General features: G+C 39.9%; 1 protein-coding gene across 1 annotated transcript in view; it reads left to right on the forward strand.

The window, feature by feature from the left end:
* Nucleotides 1-26,194, forward strand: part of MCPH1 (microcephalin 1) — a 629,434-nt gene extending 603,240 nt beyond the window's left edge. Inside the window, exons 13-14 of the mRNA XM_030198944.1 lie at nt 11,509-11,746; nt 25,898-26,194. Coding sequence (XP_030054804.1) covers nt 11,509-11,746; nt 25,898-25,953 — 294 coding nt within the window. The 3' untranslated portion in view covers nt 25,954-26,194. The remainder of the gene's footprint in view (nt 1-11,508; nt 11,747-25,897) is intronic.
* The last annotated feature ends 329 nt before the right edge of the window (nt 26,195-26,523 follow it).

Genomic DNA, 26,523 nt, shown 5'->3' on the forward strand with positions numbered 1-26,523 from the left:
ATCTTGTATTTAGCAGAGTATGAAAGAAAATGCATTTCTGTTACTTTTACCGGTATTTTCAGGGCTTATAGAATCTTGCTTTCTTGGGGGGGTCTCCGGTTTTTATCTGTATATTTTTGTGGCCCCCCTATTTTGGATCAGCTGAGAGTCTGTCCATGTTCTGCATGTGCGACTGAGGTGAAGGATTCTGCTGGCATGTAGTGTCTGTGTAGAAATGTATAACAGTCCTGCTTGTTCCAGTTTCCCAGTATTGGGTATATTGATATAGGGTGAGAAATATTCTGACAGTAAATCATATGTCAGATTTAATGTCAATAAATGTATTGGAAAAAAGTGTAAGTAGATTGGGATGCAACTCCATGTGTTAAATCTTGCATGAATAGCAAATATAGGTTGGCTACAGATACAAGAGTGCAGAAAAAAATCAATCGGCCATATGGAATTTACAGTAAAGAATATTATATGTTTTAATATTATTTGTAAATTGCTGCCTATACATATCCTTTGTACCAATAAAGTGTATAATACAGTTACATATATATATATATATATATATGCAGTTTGGGTTTTTGTGAGAGCCTATTGTTAAACATTTACCAGCACGTCACTGGATATAACTGAAGGAGACAGAGGTACTAAAGCTGTGAATTTAAGGAAAACTGGGTCTAGATAGATTACTGAGAAGGTGTGAATCTTGGAGATGACCTAGAATATGGAAAATACATTTGGATGACATGAGTTCCCTATTATTTACTTTACAGAGCATTTTTAAAAAGCAAAATAAGGCATTTTTCAGTTTATTCTGTTATCTGATGAGTCAGTCTAGAATAAGAAGTAACTATATTTATATTTATTTATTTGGATTTTGCTCACACCTTTTTCAGTAGTAGCTCAAGGTGAGTTACATTCAGGTACTCTGGATATTTCTCTGTCCCAGGAGGGCTCACAATCTAAGTTTGTACCTGAGGCAATGGGAGGGTTAAGTGACTTGCCCAAGATCACAAGGAGCAGCAGTGGGATTTGAACTGGCCACCTCCGGATTGCAAGACGGATGCTCTAACCGCTAGGCCACTCCTCCAAACATTAATGTCTACAAAGACTTATATTGATTTTTTACAGTATTCCTCTTAAAAATAAGTCACTTGTTTTATGGAATATTTTTCTGAAAAAAACATTAAACCGAAGAAAACATTCTCTAAGTATGTTTAAATATGAATTGAACATCTGCCAGACATTAGATTTGCCAAACATTTTCCACAATGTTCCCACTGGAACATTCTTGCTTAGAAAATATATTGTAATTAGCTTTTCTTATCAGTCTCTGTGATTTGATTGAAGGAAATCTTGTCTGCCAAACATACAACGAAAATGCTATTAGTAACAATTACCTTCTTTGTAGCTTTTTATTTTGTTTTGGTTTGGTTTTAGTTGGGTTTCTTTTTTTGTTACATAAAATATTGCATGGAAAGTATGTAGCAAAACAATAAGTTAATTGATACCAGACTTTTTAAAATAAATATGCTTTATAAGTTCTAGAAGTCTTTTGTAAAATATCTATAAGACTGCGAGAAATATTCATGTTTTTGACAGCATATATAGTGTTATCAGCTATTTTACAAAGAGACAAATTAAAAAAAAAGAGCAAAACCAACTTGAGGCTTTGAACATGCATGTGACAATTCTGTAATCTACATATGTGTTAAGTACCATCATATGGCTTATGCAGTTGCCGGATTTTACAAAGTTCAACCTCCAAAGGGTTGCTAAGCTACAAAATGTAAATTTTGGGTGGCTAATAATGCCAGAGAGGTTAGCACAATTATACAAACCCCAAGTCCAAACCTGTATTTAATTGATACTTGTGCATGCCTCAGTGCAGGTATAAATGTTGACAAATAGGTTTTATAAAGTAAATATGCATTTCTTTTGCAAATTAAAAAATACACATATTTCTTAGGCTTGCCCTGACTATACACCTTTGAAAATTATGCATCCTGCAGTCATATACATGTAAGTAGCAGGTTTTCTAAAATCATTTCAAAGAATTTGCATGTATCCCACTTTTTACATAAGCAAATGCCACATAAGCCTATTTAAAATGATCTCCTTAGTCATCCTATATGCATAACTATTATGCTTTTGAAAATTACCACTTAATGTACACTTGTTTTGCTCTTGTACTCTTTTAATACTTTATAATAATAGGAAGGCATTTTGAGATTGTATACTGTAGCATTTTTGTGTTATCCTTATGTTGATTCATCAAATCATATTAACAGACTACAGAGATTCCAGTTAAAAACAAGACGGAGCAGTTACAACTAAAACACAGAAGGTTACATTCCAATTATATTTCTGCCAAACAAATCTGATTTATTTCTTTGGGTGTGATGGAAAATATTAAGGATTGCTTTTCAGTCTTGCTTTGACCGATAATACATTTTTAAAATATTCTGTCTTTGACCAAAAGTGACTTTCCTTGTACAAAGAACAAGCTGGAATGTAAAGCATGTCTCAAGAGCAATGTATGAGATAAGGCACATCTCAAGAACAGGTTGGAATGTCTCTGAAGCCAGCTTGTGCAGGAGGAAGGCGGGGTATGCTTGAGGATCGGGAGATAAGCTTCCTGGCCAGTGGTTTGTTTACCTGAACTAAGAGGCTGTGACTGAATCCTCATGTACATTCCTGGATAAGTTTTAGCTTAATAAAAAGGGGCTTGTTGCAGCAGAACTTTGAGGCTCATCTGTGGATGGATGCATCGTGCAGAAAAGACTTGTTCCTGGTCATATGGAGGCTTCGGGTTTTTGCTGCAACGGGCCTCTCAGCTGATGAGAATAAGGGCCTGAATGATATAATTCCTGACCATTGATGTTGTGAGTAATATATATATATCTATATATTTCTTATTTTACTTTCCTATAGCCTTCCTTTAGTAATGTACTCGATTAGTGTGTGTATTTCTTAATCATTGTGTAGTTGGAACAATAATGACTTATACACTCTCCAATTAAAGTGCAAATAAAGAGTTTTATTTACCCAATACAAATCTAAAAGAATCTGTAGTATTTTATTTTCTAAGCAGTCTGTGGTGATTAAAGTGAGCAGGCTGCAATACCAGAGCAATACATTGGGAGACCAGAGAACTGGATTGAGGACATGCACTAGGGTCCCAATGCTCAAAAGTCTTAATAGCGCCATAAAAATACCGTCGGAACAGTACAGAACAACACCCTAATACTCAATGTTAATGGGAGGATATAATGTTCAGTTTTGGAGGCCATATCTCACTAAGGTCATAGAGACTTGAAGTGGTCAGAAAGAGGCAACAATGGAGTTTGCTCCAAAAAACATGTGAGAAGAGACAAAGACCTAAATGTGCAGAGTTGGACAAAATACTTAAGTGAAAATAAAAATAAATGCATGTTTTAATACTTCAGTAAAAGTACAGTAAAGAACACATTAAAAATGTACTGTAGTGAAAGTTAAAAAGTTATTGCCTAATACAATACTTTTTGAGTAAAAGTACCACCACCACCACCACAATGAATGCAGCTACTGTTAACATTTTTATCGCAACTATATTGCTCTACAATTCAATCCACTTTTATTTTAATAAAACTAAATTTGAAAAATGATTGTCAGTCATACGGGTGTGCTTGTGGGTCAATATCAAACTAGCACAGCTATAAAAGCATTCAACAGCTACACTGGCAGGAAATGGAGTGTTCAGTCTGATAAAAAGTTCTTTCACATCAGCCCAAGCTACAATATTACTGATGTCTTCTTACTGGGTCTATAGGTATTGATAAGTGGAATCTCTGCCTGAAACACTTGACTTCCTTATAGCAAAGAGTACTTTATTATCATCTATATTAGAAGGAGTGCTATCTAATTCATCTCTTGCATCTTCATTATCATTGTTCTACTGTCCAATTACAGAGAAAGCTTTCACAATGTTGAACTCATTGTCTATTGTTATTCTATCAATTTTTCATCTAATAGCAAACTCCATATGAATATCTTCAAGAACTGATGTAAGAATGTCAAATGTGTGGAAATTGTTAAGGCCAGACAAAGAGATTTCCTCTCTAAAGATCCTATGGATAGTCACCCCAGTGTAAAATGTCCCCATGGTATAACCAGCAGTGTTTTGTGGTAGAGACATATGTCTGTTGAAATTGTGACTGGTTTCCAGCCAAACAGAACAGTGATGAGTTAGTTGGGTCACTTTGAAGCAGAGATGAAGCTGAAGCTGGTTTCAATTCTTGGTGAACAAACACAGGAACTCCACTGTTCTCATAGTCTGTAGTCCCTGAACAGCAAAATTTCAGATGATCCACTATTTGCCTGATGAGATTTTCATTAGCAAAAGCCTATTTCAGTTTTTGCTGCTTCGTTTGATTTATCAAGGAATTGTCACTTACATCTCGCTTCCACTTTTTATTCTTAACTGCAACCTCAGATGTTATAAATGACAATCCCTGGTAAAGGTTCGTCTAATCCTCAAAAATTATAAAGCTTTTTAATTTATATTTTTCAAAAATATCACATATAAAAAAATGTGATATATGTTCAGAAACTGAAAAGTGTCTAAATTAAATAATTTAGGCAGCTCTTTTTCAATCATCACACATATAATTTGGCCCCAATAGCATGTTCACAATCAGAATGTTCACCACATGATTGCAAAGAACAGTAGTCATCTGAAATCTCAGGCTGTTCCCACTCATATATAGTCTGTTCATATGTCCATTTCACTCATAACTGAGTCCCAACTGTGGAACAACATCAGTCAAAGGTCGTCCAAGGTGTGATAGAAAAGGTGTGTTAACTCCCCAACATGGATGTACATTTCACCTAAACATCTTCATCAGAGTGAGCATCTGTAAATCTCTCTTTTTATTCAAATATATAGAGCCAACAACTCTTGGGAACCAGTTGTCTTTGTGCAGAAGTGAAGGTTTATCCTTCTTCTCTGGCAGCTTCCATGAGGACGTGGTGATTTCACAGTATCCACGTTTAAGTGGCGCTGTTTTCACATGTAGCAGCCCCATTTTAAAAACCTACATGTGAAGTACAGTCAAGTAATGAGAAAAATCATTGAAGCAGACAAGACTTTATTACAAGAACAACATTTAAAATAATGTCCATTTTAAGTAGTGAGGCCACAAATTTGATCCAGTATCATTTTGGAGATGGAAATAAATAACAAGAAATTAAGAGAATGACTGACTTCCTTAATACCTCATGTAAAGCCCTGGCTGATACAAGCACTTTTTTAAAAATATGTGCATGGCTCTAAGCTGATGTAAAACCCAACAGGGATATTTTCCCCCATAGACATGTATTCCCTTTGTGAAATGGGAAGTAGACATGTAGATTTTTGCCCTGTCCAAACCATGCCCCCTTGAAATCTCTGCATGGTGTAGATCTCCACTTGTAAATAGTGGCTTTCTAAAATTGCTATTTACATATGTATGTGATCTACACTTGTAAACTGCTGCTATTTATTTGTGGAGATGTTTTTAAATTAGAGGCCTAGGGCTTTTCATCTTGTTACAGCTTGAGGCAGAGTGGGCAGCATCCTAGAAGAGATCAGTGAGATCAGGCACTGAACTGATAGTAACAAACGCAATAGGTCAGCCCATAAAACAGAACAATGCCATCTAGCAGTCTTAAAATAGATTGATGTCTCTTTAGGCTTTAACTTATGACAGTTGTATATTTCCACAGATAAAACATAAGATTTTTTTCCTAAAGATATTTTTTGGTTAAGATACCTATAAATAATTTAATTTCATATACAAGTTTTGCAATTAAATTTCTCTGATGTCTGTGACAAGAAATATATTCATGCTAACATCTGAGTAATATAGTAAATGACTGAAAAAGACCAACCCATCCAGTCAGCCCAGTAATTCTGCCCACTATGCTGAGGATATATTGCACATCCCAGCTGACAGTCACTGAATGTGACCACCTTATAAGATTTTTCCTTATTCAGGACTTTTTTAAATTTCCTCCTTTGTTTTCAACTATCTTGAATAGAAGAGCATTCAAAACCTCCACTTAATTCCCTCTGACACCCACCTTTCTTGTGCCTAACCACAAGATTGTATAATAATCTCAATAATCAATAGTACTACCATGGCTATTGCCCAAGCACCCTATCTTCTTAGAGGCATATTTTCAAAGCACTTGGCCTCCCAAAGTTCCATAGAAACCTATGGAACTTAGCCTCCCAAAGTGCTTTGAAAATATGCCTCTTAGTCTCCTATGTTGCCTGCAATATAGACCCAGCTACATAAGCACCTGCATTTTTACTAGAAATTCTAGTTTTTATAGAACTTGTAATTTGCTAGATGTTAGGCCCAGACCAGCACCGTGTCATGCTAACTGAGTCTTCAGGGCCTACTCAGTTAGCCAAAGACTTCTGGGAGATACTGCAGGCATGTCAATTGAAGTCGGGGCTAATCAGGACTGGCTCAGAGCAGAGGACATCTTTCAAGCTTTGGAAGGTGGCGTCTAGCTCAGAAGACCAACCAATCTTACCCAGAGCCACCCTCTGTAGAAGGTGAGTTAATAGTTCTTCCTTCCCAGTGAAACCAAATGCATGAATTTGATTCTTGCCTTGAGGTGCAGGCACTTGGCTAATCACCTTTACCTTCCAGATCTGGGACCTCACTTGTCCCTTTCCAATGGAATACCCCAGGCACTGGACTTCCTATCCTCCCAGGAAACAGTGCTTCAGGTTTTCTATCAAACCCAGCTGCTCTCAGACTGGACAGGACTGCTTCTGCCTGGATCAAATAGGTCTTTACTGTAGATGATAATAATAATTACCTCTAGACTTGTGAGCCGAGCAATCCTTTAAGAAAAAAATTCAAGACCCATCTTTTCGCTGTGATTTTTAATATGTGTTAGTTCTGGTGAACGTTTCAGTGACAACAGTTAGTTACAGTTTTTATTTGTTACGTTTTAATCGTCTCTTTTCCTCTGTAGCTTTCTAAAGTTAGTTTTGGGCATGTCTGTTTTCTGGTGTACCTGCGACCTGTCCTGTCACTCAATGGCATTCTGTTTTCTTTTCTTTTTATACATTTGTGAACGTTTGTAAATCATTTATATATGGGATTTCCCAGGATTTGGCAATTTATCAAATCATTAATAAACATAAGCATCCATAGTCACAGCAGGAGGTCAACCTAGTGCTGAAAACTAGTGGTAGCCCCATGAAGTCCAAAGGGCAGTACCATAAACTGAAACAACCCATGCCAATACCCCTTGGTCAGGTCCAATATTGAAATAAAATGTGCTCCTCCCAGCCTTTTGATCAGTTCATCTACTCTTGGTATCAGATATGCTTAAGTTTGGAAACTGTATTAATCTTCTAGAGGTCACCAAATTCCACTTCTTTAGCCATAACCTGTCCCCGGGCCTCTGGAATCCATTATAGACACTACTGTACCACCACTCCAGGATCCAAGACAATGTCAGAACAAAAGTAACAGGAGACAAACCTAAGCCAGAAATCACACAAACAAACAAGCAGCAAAGGTGATCTAGGGAATGGAGAGCAGACAGCAATTCAGCGCTATAAAAATGCTAAATAGTAGTAGTAGTAGTAGTAATTCATCAAAAATGAATTTATTAGAAGAGGACCCAACCTGGCCAAGTTTCGGATATTTCCTTTGTCAGTGATCTACAATTATACATTAATATAAAAACAATATTAATTACATAAGAATAGCCATGTTGGGTCAGACCAATGGTCCATCTAGCCCAGTACCTTCGGCACCTAACCACTACACCTCTACCCAGGAAATCTAGACTGCCCTAACTTGACATTTCGTTCTTTAGATTGTAAGCTCCTTTGAGCAGGGACCGTCCTTCTTTGTTTAATTTGTACAGCGCTGCGTAACCCTAGTAGCGCTCTAGAAATGTTAAGTAGTAGTAGTACCCTGCTTCCAGCAGTGGCCATTCCAAGTCACCAGTACCTGGCAGAAACCCAAATAATAGCAAAATTCTATGCTACCAATCTCACGGCAAGCATTGAGAGTATAAAAGTAAAAGACAAACAACAAAAATACATAAGTTACCACCAGAGTCTATATTGAGTTCAAAAGTAATTCTTTGTTCTTCCTTCAAGAGTATATCATTAACACCTCTTCTCCTTCAGGTAATTTTTATCATTTTTAACACACGGTACTTCATTTCTTCAAATAAATGATTATGCTCACAACAATGCTGTACCAAGGGTGCGGTAGGAATTTGTCTTTTTAGACGACTCTTATGTTCTAAAAGTCTAGTCCTTGTTTTTCTCTTAGTTGTTCCCCACATAAAGTTGTTTACAGGGGCACATAACAAACACAACATTATTTCAGTTGAAATTTTAAAAAAGAGTTTCAATTTAAACCTTTTCTTGGATATTGGATGCTCAAAAAATGTGATTGACATTGAGATGCTACAGACTGAACAATCACCGCATGGAAAATGATATAATTGGCATAGTTTAGGGAATTATGATTGTTTTAGAGACAGTAAAATTACTATTGCATATTCAAGAGAAAGGAATTTATGTGACCGCTTGGTTCCCTCTGCTTTTCCTGAGTTTCATAGACAAGCTGTCTCTGCCCTGGATCATTTTCTGTGTGGGGATTATTCAGTCTGTAACATCTCAATGTCAATCACATTTTTGAACATCCAATATCCAAGAAAAGGTTTAAACTGATGCTTTTTTCACATTTCAACTCAGATAATGTTGTGTATGTCATTATGTGCCCCTGTAAACAAATGTATTTGGGGAAAAACTAAGAGAAAAATAAGGGCTAGTCTTTTAGAACACAAGAGTTGTCTAAAAAGAAAAATTCCTACCACACCCTTCGTACAGCATTGAGGAAGTGTGTTAAAGATGATAACCACCACCTGGAAGAGAAAAAATATTAATGATATACACTTGAAGGAAGAGCAAAAAATTATTTTGAACTCAATACAGTAATTACATATGGCTTGAATAGTGAACTGGATCTGAAGATATTCTTGTAGATTACTTAGTACAAACATGGTAAATTGATATTTTATTTAAATTCTAGTTTTGTTTTTCATTGTTCTTTTTTACATTCTCTGGATTATGTTTGAGTTGTGCTGTTTGTTTTGTGGGCAAGTGTGCAACACAAGGTATATGTTAGTATTTACTATGAGATGATTCAACACTATTTATATTATGGTGAGTGTTTCTATGGCACTCTAATGGACACATTTTGATGTTTTTATTATTTGTACACACTTTAGTTTTGTGTTTGTGTTTTTGGATTAAGAATTTAGTATAAATATGTTTTTTTCTTTTTTTACATCATGTCTTCAATGCCATTTACCTATGATGTAATTATGTTGTCTTTGCTCTGGTCTTTTAAAATTTTAAACAATCATGCGCAGCATTTTCTTTTGGATTGAATATCGGTATTGTGCTTGAAATTAGCTGAATTTTCCTTCCCACTTCAACTAGATAAGCTATCTAAGCAATCTGGGTATCTTGAATGGCCTCCTCTGTGTTAGGGTTCCCTTCTACTTTAGCCTCTAGATTCTGGGTATATAACATGACTTCTCTAACAGTCATTGTCACTGGGGTTTGGGCACTCTAGGGTCCTTAACATATAAAGCCCATCTGTCTGGGAGTGATACCTCTCTCAACTTTTCTATAAAGGCACTGAGTCCAGACAATACCAGTGGGACAAGCCAAGCTGGAAGTGGCTGTGTTACCCTGGCTTCCCAGCCTAGGACTCTTATCTGTACCCTTCTCCACCACTGCCAGTTCCAGACTCCATTCCTCCCTGGTGTGCTGTACATCTTGAATAGTCTTCCTGGGTCAGTATGTCATGCCCTGTCTCTGGTCCTATTCAAATCCAGGCAAAAAGCCAACCTTTTTTAGGCTGCTTTTAAATCTTAACTCCTTATTCCCCTGTTTAGTGCCCATGTTGTTTTAATTATTCACATAATAAATGAACTTTTAGCAATTCAGCTGTTGCCCAACAGCAAATTCACCAATTATTTATCCCCCTTTTTAGTACAGTTGCATTGGCTACCAGTAGAACTTTATATTAATTTAAAATTCTCTATTATGGAAATACTAGGGAACACCTATCCTAAGCAAGCAGCTCATTGTTTGTTACATCATAAACCATCCACTGTCACAGTTCCTCACCGTAATCTGGCCGTATTCTTCTTCATGGCTAGTAAGCTGGTTATTGCACAGGCCTGGAAACAGGCTGCCCTACCTCCCTTATCTCGAGTTTTACAGAAGATGGACAGTATTTGTTTTCTTTTTTTTAATTATTTTTTAAGTGTATCCAACCAAATGCATTACAAAGTACAAAGTAACTGCCATTCCATAAGAAGAACCATAAGATATCAAACATATAACTACAATACTGGTATAGATCATAAAATCGAATTAAGTATACAACAGGTATACAAAAATGGAAGAGGCATAAAAATAAATGATAATTTGGAGGGAAAAAATAAACAGAGGACAGTATTTTTCAGCTCTCTAAGCTTACAGCACTGCGACATGGACACCTGGCTAAATTCTATGCTATTTGGCAACTCTATGAACAATGGAAGACAGGATCTGAGTCCCTCTCTTCATAAGGGACATTATCTTTGCTTACTATTACTGGTTATGACTCACTCTATATATACACCACTGTTGTCATAGGTGGGGGGAAGGACAGGGGAGGGGAAAATTGGAGATTTGTGTTCATAATGCTATTTTATGCTATGTATTTTCTATCTGCATTACGTTAATAAAGATTTTTTGCAAAACAAATTCTCAATTTTAGTCATTTGAGCTTTATATGGTGAGGGACCAGTTTTATTTACCTGGGAGAATTCTTCAGATCATCACAGCAGCTTTTATTAGGGGCTCCAAGTGGAATTGTTTTACAATGCACTTTGCTGCAGAACCTTTGCAATTTATACTCCACAATTATGGAACACATTACCATTTGAGGTATAGAAAAAAGAGGAAGGCATGGCTATTTAACAAAGGAGGATCATTTTTTTCAAGGGTTGTATATGAATAGATTTTTAAACATATTTTTATATTGTAATATGCAACAATCATTATGGTGATGTATATATATTACATATTGTAAAATAAAATAAATCCTAGCACAAGAAGGGAAGGGGAAGTAATAGAAAATAAAGGATTGTCTTTCCCACATAAGGGTGTCTATAGCATCATTGACAAGGTCACAAAGGGTAAAGAAAAATACATGAAAAAGTGCCAAAAGAATAAAAATGCTCCCATATGTCATCTTTACTTAGCCTACACATGAAAATAAATGTGATTAATTGCTGGAAGATAAGCATGATGATTTTTGATGAATGTCAAGTAGGTAGGTATGAAGCAAGGGCTCTTAAATGAAACAAATATTGGGCTACAATTATAAGTATGTAAAATAGAACATAGATGCAGTTTATTTGTAAATTTCTTTTGTTTCTTTGCAACAGATTTGCAGACTGCAACGCCACCTATCAGCGGAAGAATTTCAGCATGACCTGTTTTCAGATCAGCCTGCTATGTATATATCCTTGAACAGTCAACCACCTTGTCAGAGTCTTACTGAACTTGTGCAGCTGTGCAGGGGAAAAGTATGCAAAACAGTACGGCAAGCAAAAATCTTTATTGGAGATTACACAGGAAAGAAACATCCTGAAATAAAGTATTTATCAGAAAAATGGATACTAGGTAAGAAGGTTCATTTCCTCCAAAATATCAGGTTAAGTAGAACTGTGTAGAACAGGGCTTTGATAGCTCCAGACCTATTTAGTTTCTCAGGATATCTAGAATGAATAAGCATTAGATAAATTTGCATATTCTTGGTTTCTAATATATGCAGATTATATCTCGTGCATATTTGTCATGGTTATTCTGAAAACCTTTCTAGTTGTGGTGTCACCAGGACAGGTTTGAGACGAGCTGGTTTAGGATGACTGGTTTCAAAATACTGAAGTTGATTTGCAGAGTTTTTACCTTTAGGTTACCAGTTCGAAATCTGGAGGTTAGTAGTGGCCAGAAAGTTATTGCCATCTGAGAAAACTTTAGTGGCCTGTGCAAAATGAGTTTGTGGTTTCAGTTCAATTTGCACAGAGCTAATGTCCACATCAATAATAAAACAACATCACAGCTTATGACAAATTTGGCATGATGGCAGTCTTGGGCAGAAATGAAAAGATTGTACAGGCACGCAGAATGAATTACCAACTCACACTTCAAGGTGGTTGTTCCACAGCAGGGTTGAGAAGCACTGGCAGGATAGTGCACTAGCATTGTCTTTACTGTAGGCCCCATTATTTTCAATGGGGTCTATTCAATGTAGGACAACAATGACATCCATATGTGCTATAAATAGAATGCCTAACAGTTATCTGTTAGATAAAGGCTTTATTCTCACTTTCACTCAGAAGTATTTCCATGACTATCTTAGGGATTTGCTGATGCTTTTATGGGCCGATCAGAAGCAAACGCAGACACTAGAGGCTGTTAGCACCATACTAGTGCTTGTATTTGCTACTGTCCCATGATCAGAGCCCCCCGAGCACGTTAAACAACACACTCGTGGGCTCTGAATGCAACTAACATACAAATGCATGCAACAGGGTTCTTAGCGCAAGTAGCATGCAAATGCATGCTAAATGTATTCCTCCCCAATGATCAGTGAGTAGCGCACCAATGCAAACCCTATGCCAGCTTGGAGCTGGCATTAGGGTTTACAGACCATTGGAGAGGAATGGTGAGCCTTGTCCAGCATACATTTGCATGCTAGTAGGCCCCCCATTCCCCCTAATGCAGCAGCCCCCCCAACACAAGTTCAGGGGGGCTGAAAATCTGGTGGGTCTCCAGTGGGCCATGAGTCAACCCCCCCCCCCCCCCCCCCCGGCTCGCATGCTTGGTTGTAGTGAAACGTGTGTAGCTACTCCCATCCATTGAACCTGACTTACCCACTGCCCACTGACTACCTGTCTAACATCAGTTCAAAAATGGGCTAAAAACAACAAACTTTGTCTGAACCCAAGTAAAACCAAGCTTCTATGGGTCCCTAACACAATTGGGCATATATCTGACATCATAATCTCTTTTGGGAAATACAAGCTTCCCCCTCAAATCACAAGTCAGGAACTTTGGGATACAGTTAGATTCAACACTTAGTCTGATCCCCCAGATCCAAGCAACCTTCAAGAGCTGCTTCTATCACTTGCGACAAGTACACTGCCTCTGTCCTTACATTGAAAAGGAAAATCTTGTCTTAGTTATGCATGCCATAATAACATGAAGATTGTATTACTGTAATGTAATACAAAGAGTCTGCACCAGGTCGAATTGATTCAGAATGCTGCAGCAAGACTAATAGAAGGTTGTAAGCAGCATGACCACACCATTTTTGCAAAAACTTTGTAAGCCTATGTGCTTTGAAAATATGCCTCCATGCCATACTTTGCATTGTTGTTTGATTATTTACACTGCTGTAATCGTCTATTACTTATGTTGGACTTATGCTTGCTGTACACCGCCTTGAGTGAATTCCTTCAAAAAGGCAATAAATAAATAAATCTGGTCAATCCACTAAATTGGGCTGCAGCATTCTGAATTAATTGCAGAGATCTTATAACACGGGCTGGCAAACCCATGCACAGTGAATTTCAATATTCAACATAAGGTGTAATCATTAATCTAAAATCACTGATCTAAAATTTTTCACTGACATCTCCTTCAGTGTTCTAAGAATTTTTAATTTATAGAAAATATTTTTAGCCACTGTGTGGAAGGACTGAGAGGAGCCTAACACCACTCCAGAGTATTGTACTTCTTGAACAGTGGGGATCTTAACATCATCAAACAAAATGTCCTGTGGACATGATTCCAATTGTCCTGATAAAGAAAAGTATTTGTGTTTTAGACACATTCAGTTTTAATTGATTCGCTTTCATCCAAGTCCTAAAAGAAGAAAAACACAAAATAAGTACATAAGTAATGCCACACTGGGAAAAGACCAAGGGTCCATCGAGCCCAGTATCTTGTCCTCGACAGTGGCCAATGCAGGCCAAGGGCACCTGGCAAGCTTCTCAAATGTACAAACATTCTATACATGTTATTCCTGGAATTATGGATTTTTCCCAAGTCCATTTAGTAGTGGTTTATGGACTTGTCCTTTAGGAAACCGTCTAACCCCTTTTTAAACTCTGCCAAGCTAACCGCCTTCACCACATTCTCCGGCAACGAATTCCAGAGTTTAATTATGCGTTGGGTGAAGAAACATTTTCTCCGGTTTGTTTTAAATTTACTACACTGTAGTTTCATTGCATGCCCCCTAGTCCTAGTATTTTTGGAAAGCGTGAACAGACACATCACATCCACCTGTTCCACTCCACTCGTTATTTTATATACCTCTATCATGTCTCCCCTCAGCCGTCTCTTCTCCAAACTCTAATGCTTCTTGAAAAAAAGCCTCAATCAGGAAGAAAAATCAGATCATCTGCATATAGCCTCAGGGCCGTGCCTAGGGTCTCTGGCGCCCCCCTGCAGACTATCAGTTGGCGCCCCCCTGTAGACTATCAGTTGGTGCCCCCCCCCCCCCCCCCCGGACCTGCCTGGCAATGTGCTCTGCATCCGCTAGCGAGGCTCCAAGGTGCGTGGATGTCAAAGAATAAAGTGGTTGCTCAAAGCATATACTAACCACAGTTGCTCAACTTCAAAACACTATACACAAACCTGTGGAAAAACACACTCATAACCTCACCAAACCATAACAGCACTAATTCCAAGGACAGGATGAGCTACAACCTTATGCGTGGAAAGGCAGCACTGTAATTACACCGGGCTCTGAAACACCAGTACACAACCTAGTGAAACAAAAAAAAACACCATAAAGGGCTGAAAATACTACACGCTAGCAGAATACTGCACCTTGATCACACATGAAAAACACATGATACAACAGTCATGACACAATGGACTAGAAATCAAAAAATATGAAGGCAAAATACTGAACTGGAAAGTTACCTCAAGAAGTCAGGCTCAGCATGCAGCAATACTAGAAAAATTGAAACTTACATGCAAAATATCACAGATGCACATTTCCAAAAACTGACATATTCCAATAAATTCTGAATAAAATACTTTTTTCTACCTTTGTTGTCTGATCATTTAGTTTTTCTATTTGCTTTGGTCCCAGTGTCTTCTGTTTTATGCAGTGTCTTCTTTCCATTTGATATTTTTTTCTCTCACCATGTCCATCATCCTCCTGTATCCTTATGCGTACTGTCTACCATCTGTAGCCCTGTCCCTATCCTTCAGTGTCCCGATCCAGCTCTTAAATTCAGCAGTTTCCCTCATTCTGCCCCCTCCTTCCAGCATTTTTCCTTTCTCCCTCCTTTCATCCAGCATTTCTCAGTTTGAATGCTAGGGTCTTCCCCAGTTTCTCCCCAGCAGCTTCTCTCTCTCTCCTGCCCATGTCCCCTCTTTCTCTCCCCATCTTTAAACTCATCTCTCTCTCTCTCTCTCTGTACCCCTCTTCCATCCAGCATCTTCTCTCTGGCTCTCACCTGCTCTTTTCCATGTCCCCTCTTTCTCTCACCACCTCTCTAGGTCTCCCCTGTCTTCCCAATCCCAACCCTGGGACCAGCATGTCTTCTTCTCTCTTCCCTCCCTCCCACCCCACTCTCTGGGAGTTCAGCAACTATTTGTCTTTCCTGTCTTCCTCCTGGAATCCAATACTGAGCCTGCAAATAGGTGGGAAAATGTGGGATACAAATGTAACAAATAAATAAAATAAATAAATTATACAGTACTGAGCCACCTCTCCCCCCCCCCCCCCCCCCTCACATTGAGCAAACTCCCCAAATTAGTGTCCAGGGGAGGGATATTTTGTATGGTGTGTTTTTCTTGCACTAAAGATTTGATTTCCATCTATTACGTCTCCTCCATTTTTTTGAGAAGAGCCTACCCTTCCCACTCCTGGCTTCTGCATCTTTGAGGTAGGATTCTAGGGCACCTTCACCCCCTTGGGGTCGGGTGCATATCTTTGGGCATCCATTCCTCACAGTACTTTTAATAATAAATAAGTACATCCCTAATGTCATGCCCTCTTCACTCATGGTGGTACAGCCGCAAGGGGAGAAGGCAGAAGGGCAGCACAGCTCTCCTCCTCCCCTCCCTCTCGGAACCGGGGAGTGTAGGACCCCTGCCTGGAGGTGTGTCTAGTTGCAAGAGGGGCTGGATCTCTGCCAGTTTTACCTCTCCGTTTGCGAGTCCGTCCTGCTTCCCCCCCTCCCCCTCCCGAATCAGATTCCTAGAAAAGCGGAGCTGGCACCAACCTGCGCACGCACGGACCCAGCTGGCCCGGATCCAGCTCCCAGCGCGGACAGGTGCTGCCTGCGGCACAGCCACGATCCGAATTATCGGAGCGGCGGGTCAGTAGGGAGCAGGGCTGGGGGGTGCAGATCGCCCTCTTTACCCCTCCCTCCCCTGGGAAGTCCGGCGGGGTGCGAGATCCTGAGCCGATTTCTGTAGGAAGAAGCTGCTGCCTCATCATCCGCCTGCCACCTCCTCTCAGGGAGTGGGGGGAGATCCCAGGTCGCCCCACCTCAACTTTTCGTCTGCCCAAGTCACTCGGGGAGAGGGGAAGCCGCCATACCTGGCAGAGGAAGGCGCTGCCGCTGACATAAGAAGAAAAAGAAGTGCGGGGCCGCAGCAGCCTGCGCTGTCGGCTCTGCTGGTCCTCTGGGAAATTGACGTCAGGGGGCATGTCTGAAGGCTGCTGCGGCCCCGCACTTCTTTTTCTTCTTATGCTGGCTGTGGAAAGAAGCGGCGCCGGCGGCAGCAGCAGTGGATCAGCGTAGATCTTGTTCCTGCCCCTGCTCAACAGCAGCGGCGGCAGATTTCGTCGGGAGTCTACTGCTAACACGGGAAGCGGGGGAAGCGTGGCGCCCTTGAAGGCAGGCGCCCCCCTGCGATGCTTACCCCGCTTACCGTGTTGGCACGGCCCTGTATAGCCTATGCTGTACCCCAAGGCCCACTGACAAATTGAAATCATGAAGATGTTAAACAGCACAGGTAAAGAAGTCAAGCTCTGGAGAACTCTTGAGGCTAGACTTATCCAATTAGAGCATTCCTTACCATGCTGTACACAATAGGCTCGGCATGATAAGACAAAATAAACTTAATGCAGAACATTGTAAAAACAAAAGGGTATCAGTTTGAACAGTTAGCATTGTGTCATTTTGGCCATCAACCCTTCCAGAAAAAAAAGTGGTGATATTGATCTACTGTTAAGAACAGAGCACCCATTTATCTTTGAACTCAATACTTTAGAACCTTCTGGTCTTAATCAAGAAATAGACTCGAAAGGTTTTTTATTATTATTATTTTCATTTATTACATTCATTTCTCAATTATCAATTTCATACAACTTCAGTATTTTCATTTCAGATTTTTTCATTTTTTTCTCCACCTTTTTGTTCCTCTTTCTAATATCCTTTTCCATTTCTTTTCTTCTTTTCTCCATTCTTCTTCTTTTTTTTCTTTTTATTTTCTCCCTACCACTTAATTCTCTTCTCCCCTTCTCTACCCACTTAACCCTCAAATACCCCCACCCTACCCCTTCCCCCATTCATTTCTTTTTTTGCTCTTTGAAACAGTGGCGTAGCCAGACTGCCAATTTTAGGTGGGCCTGAACCCAAAGTGGGTGGGGACAAAATTTTCTCTCTACCCCCCCCCCCCCCCAGCAAACTTTAGTTACACTCAGATGCATTTGTCACACAGGGTAAAGTGCTGCTTTTCAGTGCATCAGATTTCAGACAATTTATTTAATAGCCTAATCCTTTTCAGTGAGCTTTCAGAGGCCAAAACCTCCTGCCTCAGGTCAGTATAATGCTGTTACAGTATCCTCTCCTGACCTAAGGAAGGAAGTATTGGTCTCTGAAACTTTATTAACACCATATTACTTTATCCTAAATTTAAAATAAAATTATTTTCTTTACCTTTGTTGTATGGCCATTTACTTTTTCTCATTGTGTTGCTCCCAGTCTCTAGATTCTGCTTTCCTTCGTTTTTGCTTAACTCTTCTGCCAGGGTTTCCTGGCCATTTGTCATTTTTCTCTCCATTTTCTTTGCTTTCTTCAATATTTTTCTGCCTCTCTCTGTGTCCAGATTTAATTCATTCTTACTATCCATTCTTTAATTTCCTTCATCTACTTATGGCTTTTCATCTTTTTCTCACCCTTGTTCTCCCCATGCCCCTTTCTCTTATTCTCCAATCTTTCACTACTCCCCCTTTCCATGCAGCAGCTCTCCTCTTTCTCTCCCCATCCTTCCAGTCTCTCCCCTCTGTCTCCCCATCCTTCCAATAGTCTCCCCTCTTTCTTTCTGCATCCTTCCATCGTGTCACCTCTTTCTCCCTACCCTTCCATCCAGCGTCTGCCCTCTTTCTCTCCCCATCCTTCCACCCATCTACCCTCTCTCCTGATCCTTCCATCTAATGTCTCTCTCCCTCCTTCTAACCAGTGTCTATCTCTCTACCCTTTTCTGTTCAGTGTCCCTTCTCTCTCCACATCCTTCCAGTCTCTCCCCTTTTTCTCTGCATCCTTTCATCCATCTCCCCTCTTTCTCTGCCATCCTCCCATCTGTTTTCCCTCTTTCTCTCCCCATCCTTCCGTTTTCCCTCTTTCTCTGCCATCCTCCCATCTGTTTTCCCTCTTTCTCTGCCCATCCTCCGTTTTCCCTCTTTCTCTGCCATCCTCCCATCTGTTTTCCCTCTTTCTCTCCCCATCCTTCCGTTTTCCCTCTTTCTCTGCCATCCTCCATCTGTTTTCCCTCTTTCTCTCCCCATCCTCCGTTTTCCCTCTTTCTCTGCCATCCTCCCATCTGTTTTCCCTTTCTCTACCCATCCTTTCGTTTTCCCTCTTCCTCTGCCATCCTCCCATCTGTTTTCCCTCTTTCTCTCCCCATCCTCCGTTTTCCCTCTTTCTCTGCCATCCTCCCATCTGTTTTCCCTCTTTCTCTCCCCATCCTTCCATTTTTCCCTCTTTCTCCCCATCCTGCCATCCATTTTCTCTCTCCCGATTCAGGCCCACCAGCCCCAGCTCCCATTGCCGGCCACTGCTGCTTTTCCTGATGAGCAGCAGGGCCGGCGCTACAAAAAGAAGAAGCACTCAGCTGACTCAGCTGAGCGCCAACGCAAACTACGACTCACTCGATGAGAAAAAATGTTTTTAAAAAAACGTGGCACCGCAGGCAGCCTTGAAGCATTGGCTGCTGGCTCTGCAGGCTCCTCCTGTGTCTTATGTCACTGCTCCTGCTTCGCTCCAGGGGCAGTGACGTAAGAGACGGGCGGAGCCTGCAGAGCCAGCAGCCAATGCTTTGAGGCTGCCTGCGGTACCGCGTGTTTTTAAAAACATTTTTCGAGTCGTCATTAGCGTTGGCGCTCAGCTCAGTCAGCTGAGCGCTTCTTCTTTTTGTAGCGCCGGCCCTGCTGCTCATCAGGAAAAGCAGCAGTGGCCGGCAATGGGAGCTGGCGCTGGGCGGGCCTGGGCTGAAATTGGGTGGGCCTGGGCCCACCCAGGCCCACCTGTAGCTACGCCCCTGCTTTGAAAGGTGATTTACAAAAACCTTTTGATTTATTTTATATGTCATGATTTAAAGTGACAGTTATTTTTATGCCATAAATCAGTGTTTCCTAAACTGTGTGCTGCATAGTCGCAGTGGTGCTACAGAGCCATGGGGAAAGATGGGAGTTCATCCTTAACCTATTAGTGCCCAACAATGGGAGCTTATTATGGGAACATTGGGCACTAATGGGTTAAAGGCATGTGTCACACAGCATGCACATGCCACATTTAATCTCGTGCCGGGCCACTGCTGGAGTTTAGAGCTGTACAAGGTTTGTTTGTTTTTTTTATGACTGCCTGCTTTAACCAGTGCCGCTCCTGCTTTAACAGATCCAAGGCAGCGATTCACACACACTGTTTTCCACCACCCTGGGGGCAGGAAGCAGTAAGCAGCGTATGTGACTCGCTGCCTCGGATCTGTTAAAGCAGGAGCAGCATGGAAATCGCTGCAGCAGTTGTGCTGCAGAATTCAAACAGTGAAAAAGCCCATACAGGAAGGGGGAAACAACAGATATAATAACAGATAATAGTACAACCCTTGGAAGTGCTTCTTGTTTCTAATTTTAAAAAATCAATGCAGTCATTCTACTGGATGGAGCACATTAAGATCAGATAAGATTAATGTTAATTCTGCATCAGTGATGTGATCTTAACAAGTTTAACCTGTTTAATGTCCAGTCTTCCACTATCTGGATCTTAAGAAGGCTTTCTCATTTTGTGCTGCCGGCACTGAAAGTTTAATACAGTGTGCATGCTGGGATTGTAGTTTGCAAGAGTACAAATTCATGCATGCAGCAGGATAAAATTTGCAGCCAACTGGCAACCCTAAATACAACAATTCCAAAACAGCAGGCAGCCATACTGGATCAGACCAATGGCCCATCTAGCCCAGTATCCTGTTTTCCAAACAGTGGCCAAGCCATGTCACAAGTATCTGGCAGAAACCCAAATCGTGGCAACACTCCATATTACAAATCCCAGGGCAAGCAGTTGCTTCCCATGTCTGTCTGAATAGCAGACTATGGACCTTTCCTCCAGGAATTTGTCCAAACCTTTTTTAAACCCAGATACGCTAACCGCTGTTACCACCTCCTCTGGAAAAGAGTTCCAGAGCTTAACTATTCATTGAGTGAAAAAATATTTCTTCCTGTTTGTTTTAAAAGTATTTCCATGTAACTTCCTCGAGTGCCCCCTAGTCTTGGTACTTTTGGAACGAGTAAAAAATCAATTTACTTCTACTCGTTCTACACCGCTCAAGATTTTGTAGACCTCAATCATATCTCCCCTCATCCATCTCTTTGCCAAGCTAAAGAACCCTAACTTCTTTAGCCTTTCCTCATACGAGTTCCATCCCCTTTATCATTTTAGTCGCTCTTCTTTGAATCTTTTCTAATTCCGCCATATCTTTTTTGAGATACGGCGACTAGAACTGAACACAATACTCAAGGTGTGGACGCACCATGGAGCGATACAAAGGCATTATAGTATTTTTGGTCTCATTCACCATCCCTTTCCTAATAATTCCTAGCATCCTGTTTGCTTTTTGGGCTGCTGCCACACACTGAGCAGAAGATTTCAGCATATTATCTACATCGACACCCAGCAAATTGGTGAGGCAAGACTTCCCTCAGCTGAACCCATGCTGACTTTGTCCCATTAAACCATGTTTGTCTATGTGTTCTAGAATTCTATTCTTTAAAATAGTTTCCACTATTTTGCCCGGTACTGACGTCAGGCTTATCGGTCTGTAATTTCCGAGATCACCCCTTGAACCTTTTTTAAAAATCGGCGTCACATTGGCCACCCTCCAATCTTCAGGTACTACGGACGATTTTAACGACATGTTACATATTACTAACAGCTGATCAAGAATTCAATGCTTTTGTTCTTTGAGTACCCTTGGATGTATGCCATCTGGTCCAGGTGATTTACTACTCTTTAATTTGTCAGTTTAGCTCAGTACATCTTCCAGGTTCACCGATATTTCTTTCATTTCCTCCGCATCATCACCCTTGAAAACCATTTCCAGTACAGACAGAAGCAAAGAATTCATTCAGTTTCTCCAATATGGCCTTGTCCTCCCTGAGCGCCCCTTCTCCTTCTGATGTACCTGAAAAAGTTGTTTCTGTGAGTTTTAGCCTCTGTGGCAAGTTTCTCTTCATATTCTCTTTTAGCCTTCTTTATTAATGCTTTGCATCTGACTTGCCAGTGCTTAATGTTGCTTCTTATTTTCTTCGTTTGGGTCCTTTTTCCATTCTTTGAAGGGCAATCTTTTGGCTGTAATGGCCGGTTTTACTTAACCTTTTAACCATGCTGGCTGACGTTTTCTCTTCTTTCCACCTTTGCAAATACGTGGAATGCATCTGGGGATGTTTTATAGAATCTACACAGCCTCAGGTGGGGATTTTCTTTCATGGAAAGGAGTTGGAGCTAATGGTAATCCAGCAGAGCCCTCCTCTTCAGAAAACTGAATCTCAGTGAAAGTCAGCTTTGACTGAGAGGGCTTCTTTACATGCAGAAAACATGAGAATCCTGTAAAAGTTGTGTGATATCCCATCCTCCACCAGTTGACCTCTGAGCTGCACACGCCTGGCATCAGGGGTCCTGGGCACCTGCGGGACATCATGTTGCCTCCCTCATGTGCTCAGCTCCAGGCTCCTCTTCGTCCTCCTCTCTCCAGCTAGGCTCTGGTGGGAAGTGGGAGAGATACAACAACCAGTCAAGGGGAGAGGGAGAAATGTTAACATAGGGGTGAAGGGAGAGATGGTACATGGGGGAGAGAGGGAACAGTATTAGATATGATGTGGGGCGGTGCTGGGAAAAATTGCTCAGACACTAAGGGCGTCTTTTACAAAGGAGCGTTCACGTTTTTGGCACGTGCTAAAGTTGTGGGCGCCAAAAACGTTAGTGATGCCCATAGGAATGCATTGGCGTCTCTAACGTTAGCGCGCCCACAATTTTAGTGTGTGCCAAAAACGTGAATTTAGTAAAAGACCCTTTAAGAAAAAGTTTGAGAATCACTGCCATAGATGTTACTCATTAAGGGCCCTGTTCACTATGCCACACTAGCATTTTTAGCGTGTGCTAAACGCTAGATTCGCCCATATATTCCTATGAGCAACTTAGCATTTAGCACGTGCTAATCAGTGCGCACTAAAACTCTAACGCGCCTTTAGCTCTGCTTAGTAAACAGGACCCTAAGTTTCATATATCCTACTGTATTTTCTCCCTCTGTTTTCAGCGTTTTTAATCTTGAAGCTTGGCTGGCGTTTTTGTTTTTATATTGACGTGTTTTTTTTAAACCTACACTTTATAATAGTTGCTTTATGTTCCATCACAACCTTTTTTCAATGCATTTTCAATTGACAATCTACATAATTTTTTATTTATAAGTTATTCCAGTTCAGCTTTACAATTAATACCCTGCATTGATTTTAGGCATCATGCATTCATGCCTTTAAGATTCTAATGTATTAGTCTACATACAGTTGGAAAATAAGTTTCTCATAGATGCCTTTTAAGGTACAAACCTCCAATTGATTTTTTTATTTCATTTTGTGCTGCAGTGACATCTAGGAGTCCAGCAAATATATAAATCATAATGTTGAATATTTATATTTTTGTTCACATACATTAGATCCAGTTATTTATCTTGCTATCTTTTATTAGAACAACATCAAACACATTACATATTGCACTAGATTTGTTTGCCCAAACAGTGGTTGGTGTCGGAACTTCTGTCAGTGGTGGTGTTGATACCATTTTGATATATTTACACAGACTCTCATCAAAGATTTTTAACGCAACCTCAATTTTAGTAGATATTGAGGGGCATTTTCAATATGACGTCTAAGCCCGACTTTAGACGTGTTTGCAAAAAGCGTCTAAAAGAAGTTCATTTTCAAAAAAGAAAAATGTCTGTCTTTTGTTTTCAAAAATACTGTTTCTAACAAGGGTTTTGTGCTTTGGACGTTTTGCTTTTTGGTCCATTTTCAAAAAAAAAAAAAAAAGGTCAAATGAAAAACTTAGAAAATCGAGCCATTGGGATGTAGGAGGGACCAGCATATTTAGTAGACTGGTCCCCCAGACATCCCAGGAGATAAATGGGGCACCCTAGGGGGCACTGCAGTGGACTTCAAAAACATGCTCCAGGTACACATCTCACCATTGCTCCCTTACCTTGTCTGCTGAGCCCCCCGAAAATCTACTGCCCACAAATGTACATCACTACAATAGCCCTTATGGGTGAAGGGGGCACCTATATGTGGGTACAGTGGGTTTCTGGTGAGTTTTGAAGGGCTCATGGTTTCCCCCACAAATGCTACAGGTAGAGGGAGATAGAGACCAGAGTCCCCCACTCCATGGTGCACTGCACTGACCACTACACTACTCCAGGGACCTGCATGCTGCTCTAATAGACCTGGATCTAACATCTGAAGCTGTCATAGAGGCTGCTGAATCATATTTGTATTCACATTTGAGAGGGGGGTCAGTGACCACTGGGGAGGTATTAGGGGGTCACCCCTGATTCCCTCCAGTGGTCATCTGATCATTTATGGCAACCTTTTGTGCCTTATTCATTATAAAAACAGGTCTAGCTCAAAACGTCTTAGTTTTAGTCCTGGACACTTTTGTTCCATTGTGGCTGAAAAATGTCCAAGTGTTAGGAACGCCCAGATCCGCACATTAACACGCCCCTGACACACACCCTTGTGATTTGAACGCACTTCTGATGAACTTCATAGAAAAACGTCTAAAAATTGGTTTTGAAAATACCAATTTGGACACTTTTGTGAGAAAAACGTTCAAATGCAGATTTTATGCCACTTTGGGGATGTTTTTCTCTTTTGAAAATGAGCGTAATTGTGCAATATTTGTCATTGGTTTAATATAATTTATTTTAGTGAAAGCATACCTGCAGTTTTTTTCAGGTTGTATCCTTTACTATTTTGTGAAGTCACAACTGTTTATGAATTTATCTTTATAGTCATTTGGGGAAAATTCTAAAAACGGTGCTGAAAGAAATTTAGACTAAGTGCTATTCTATAAAGGGTATGCACTTTATATAGAATAGCAATTAGGTGTAGATCCTGCATCTAACTTTTGGGTTCTGGACGTATGTATGCTGAAACCAGCTGTAAATACCAGAGCTCAAATTAGGCACATTTAGGTCAATTTTGTAATTCTGCATACAACTTTCAGAATGACCCTGGCCACCCCCTCCCCCTTTAAGATATACACTATTAGAGTTAGGTGCAGAGCCTTATAGAATAGTGCGCAGTGAGTTGTGCATGCAAATTCAAATTGATGCCAATTATCTGCAATAATTGGTTGATAGCACCCAATTATTGCTAGTTAAGTATTCGTTGATTGTTACATGTAGAACTTGGGCGTGTGCCCAGATTTCAGCATGCAACTTTGGGCGCCATATACACAATCCAGAGGGTTAATGTAAGATTCATTATTGAGAATCTTTTTTGACACTCCATTTATTGTTTTACCTCACCTTTTGTTGTTTATATATTTTCTTTCTTAACATGTAGGGTCATTTATTGATCTTTATAAGTTGTGTTTTAAATCATTCATATTATTCTTGCTTGCCTGTATAGCTGTTCAAATGATTGTAAATGTTTATTGCTTAATTCATTTTATTTATTGATATGTTTGTTCAATTATGTATTTATACATCTCATAGTTTTATTGTTGTCATAGATATAAAATTGGGAATATTCATGTTTTGGCAGATGTTACCATACCCCTGAATCAGGCTGTCTCAAAATGTGGCCACATTGGGTCACTGGTAGTTTCTCCATATCTAGTCCCATCGTTTGTTTTTTTTTGGACCTTTAGTAATATCCCATCTAATAGGTCAGTTTTCTTATGCAGTATAATACTCCAGATTTTATTAGATTTTTGATGTTAACATCATTTCATCATCACTAAAGATCCTCTATATTCTCCTATGCTTTCTTGAACTCCAGTGCTACTTGTTGCCCCACCATTTTCATACACGAGGAAGCTATTCAATGTATTCATCACCCCTGCTATGAAGAAATATGATTTTCTTATATATGAGTCTTCACTTTAACTGCTGTCTTTCTTCAGCCCCACATCATGTGATGAATCATGAATCATACTGTTTTGCTGAAAGGTGACTTAAAACTAACTTTGAACTAGGCCTAGAATTTTGTGATATAGCACTACTAACTAATCGACCTATTCTTTTTTTCTTCAGATTCCATTACACAACATCAAATCTGTCCTTTGGAAAACTACCTCTTGACAACATGAATTATGAGATTGCAATCTCTTGATTGTTCAGAATAACCTGATTATGAAATATTTTATTCCAATCATAGTGAAAGATAATCTGAGAACAAAGGACTATAACTGAAATGAAAATATGCTGAAGTATGGCTGTGAAGTGATATCAGTCATTTAATGGATTTTAGCTCTCTGCTGGTAGATCTGTAACTGCATATTTAAATCTTACCCTTTTTAGTGTTTTACTCAATAAAATGTATTAAACGGTCATGTATGTTAATAATTGTGAATATCTTTACACTTCATAGTTATCTTACAGTTATGGAAATGCATACTATACAGAGAATCTGGAAACTGAAATTTTTATCTGAACACTTTTGATTATAAATCATTCTTTACTATCAAATATTGTACATGTGATTTATAAACAAAGCTGACCTATGAAGGTAGCCTCTAAAAATAATTGTGATTCATCTTAAAGGGGGTTGTTTACTAAAGCTTAGCTCGAGTTAACTGCAGCAGGGCCCATTTTATTCCTATGAGTCCTGCTGCAGATAACTCGAGCTAAGCTTTAGTAAATAACCCCCTAAATAACTT

This window comes from Microcaecilia unicolor, chromosome 3 (genome assembly GCF_901765095.1).
Source record: "Microcaecilia unicolor chromosome 3, aMicUni1.1, whole genome shotgun sequence".
In the NCBI taxonomy this organism is placed as follows: domain Eukaryota; kingdom Metazoa; phylum Chordata; class Amphibia; order Gymnophiona; family Siphonopidae; genus Microcaecilia; species Microcaecilia unicolor.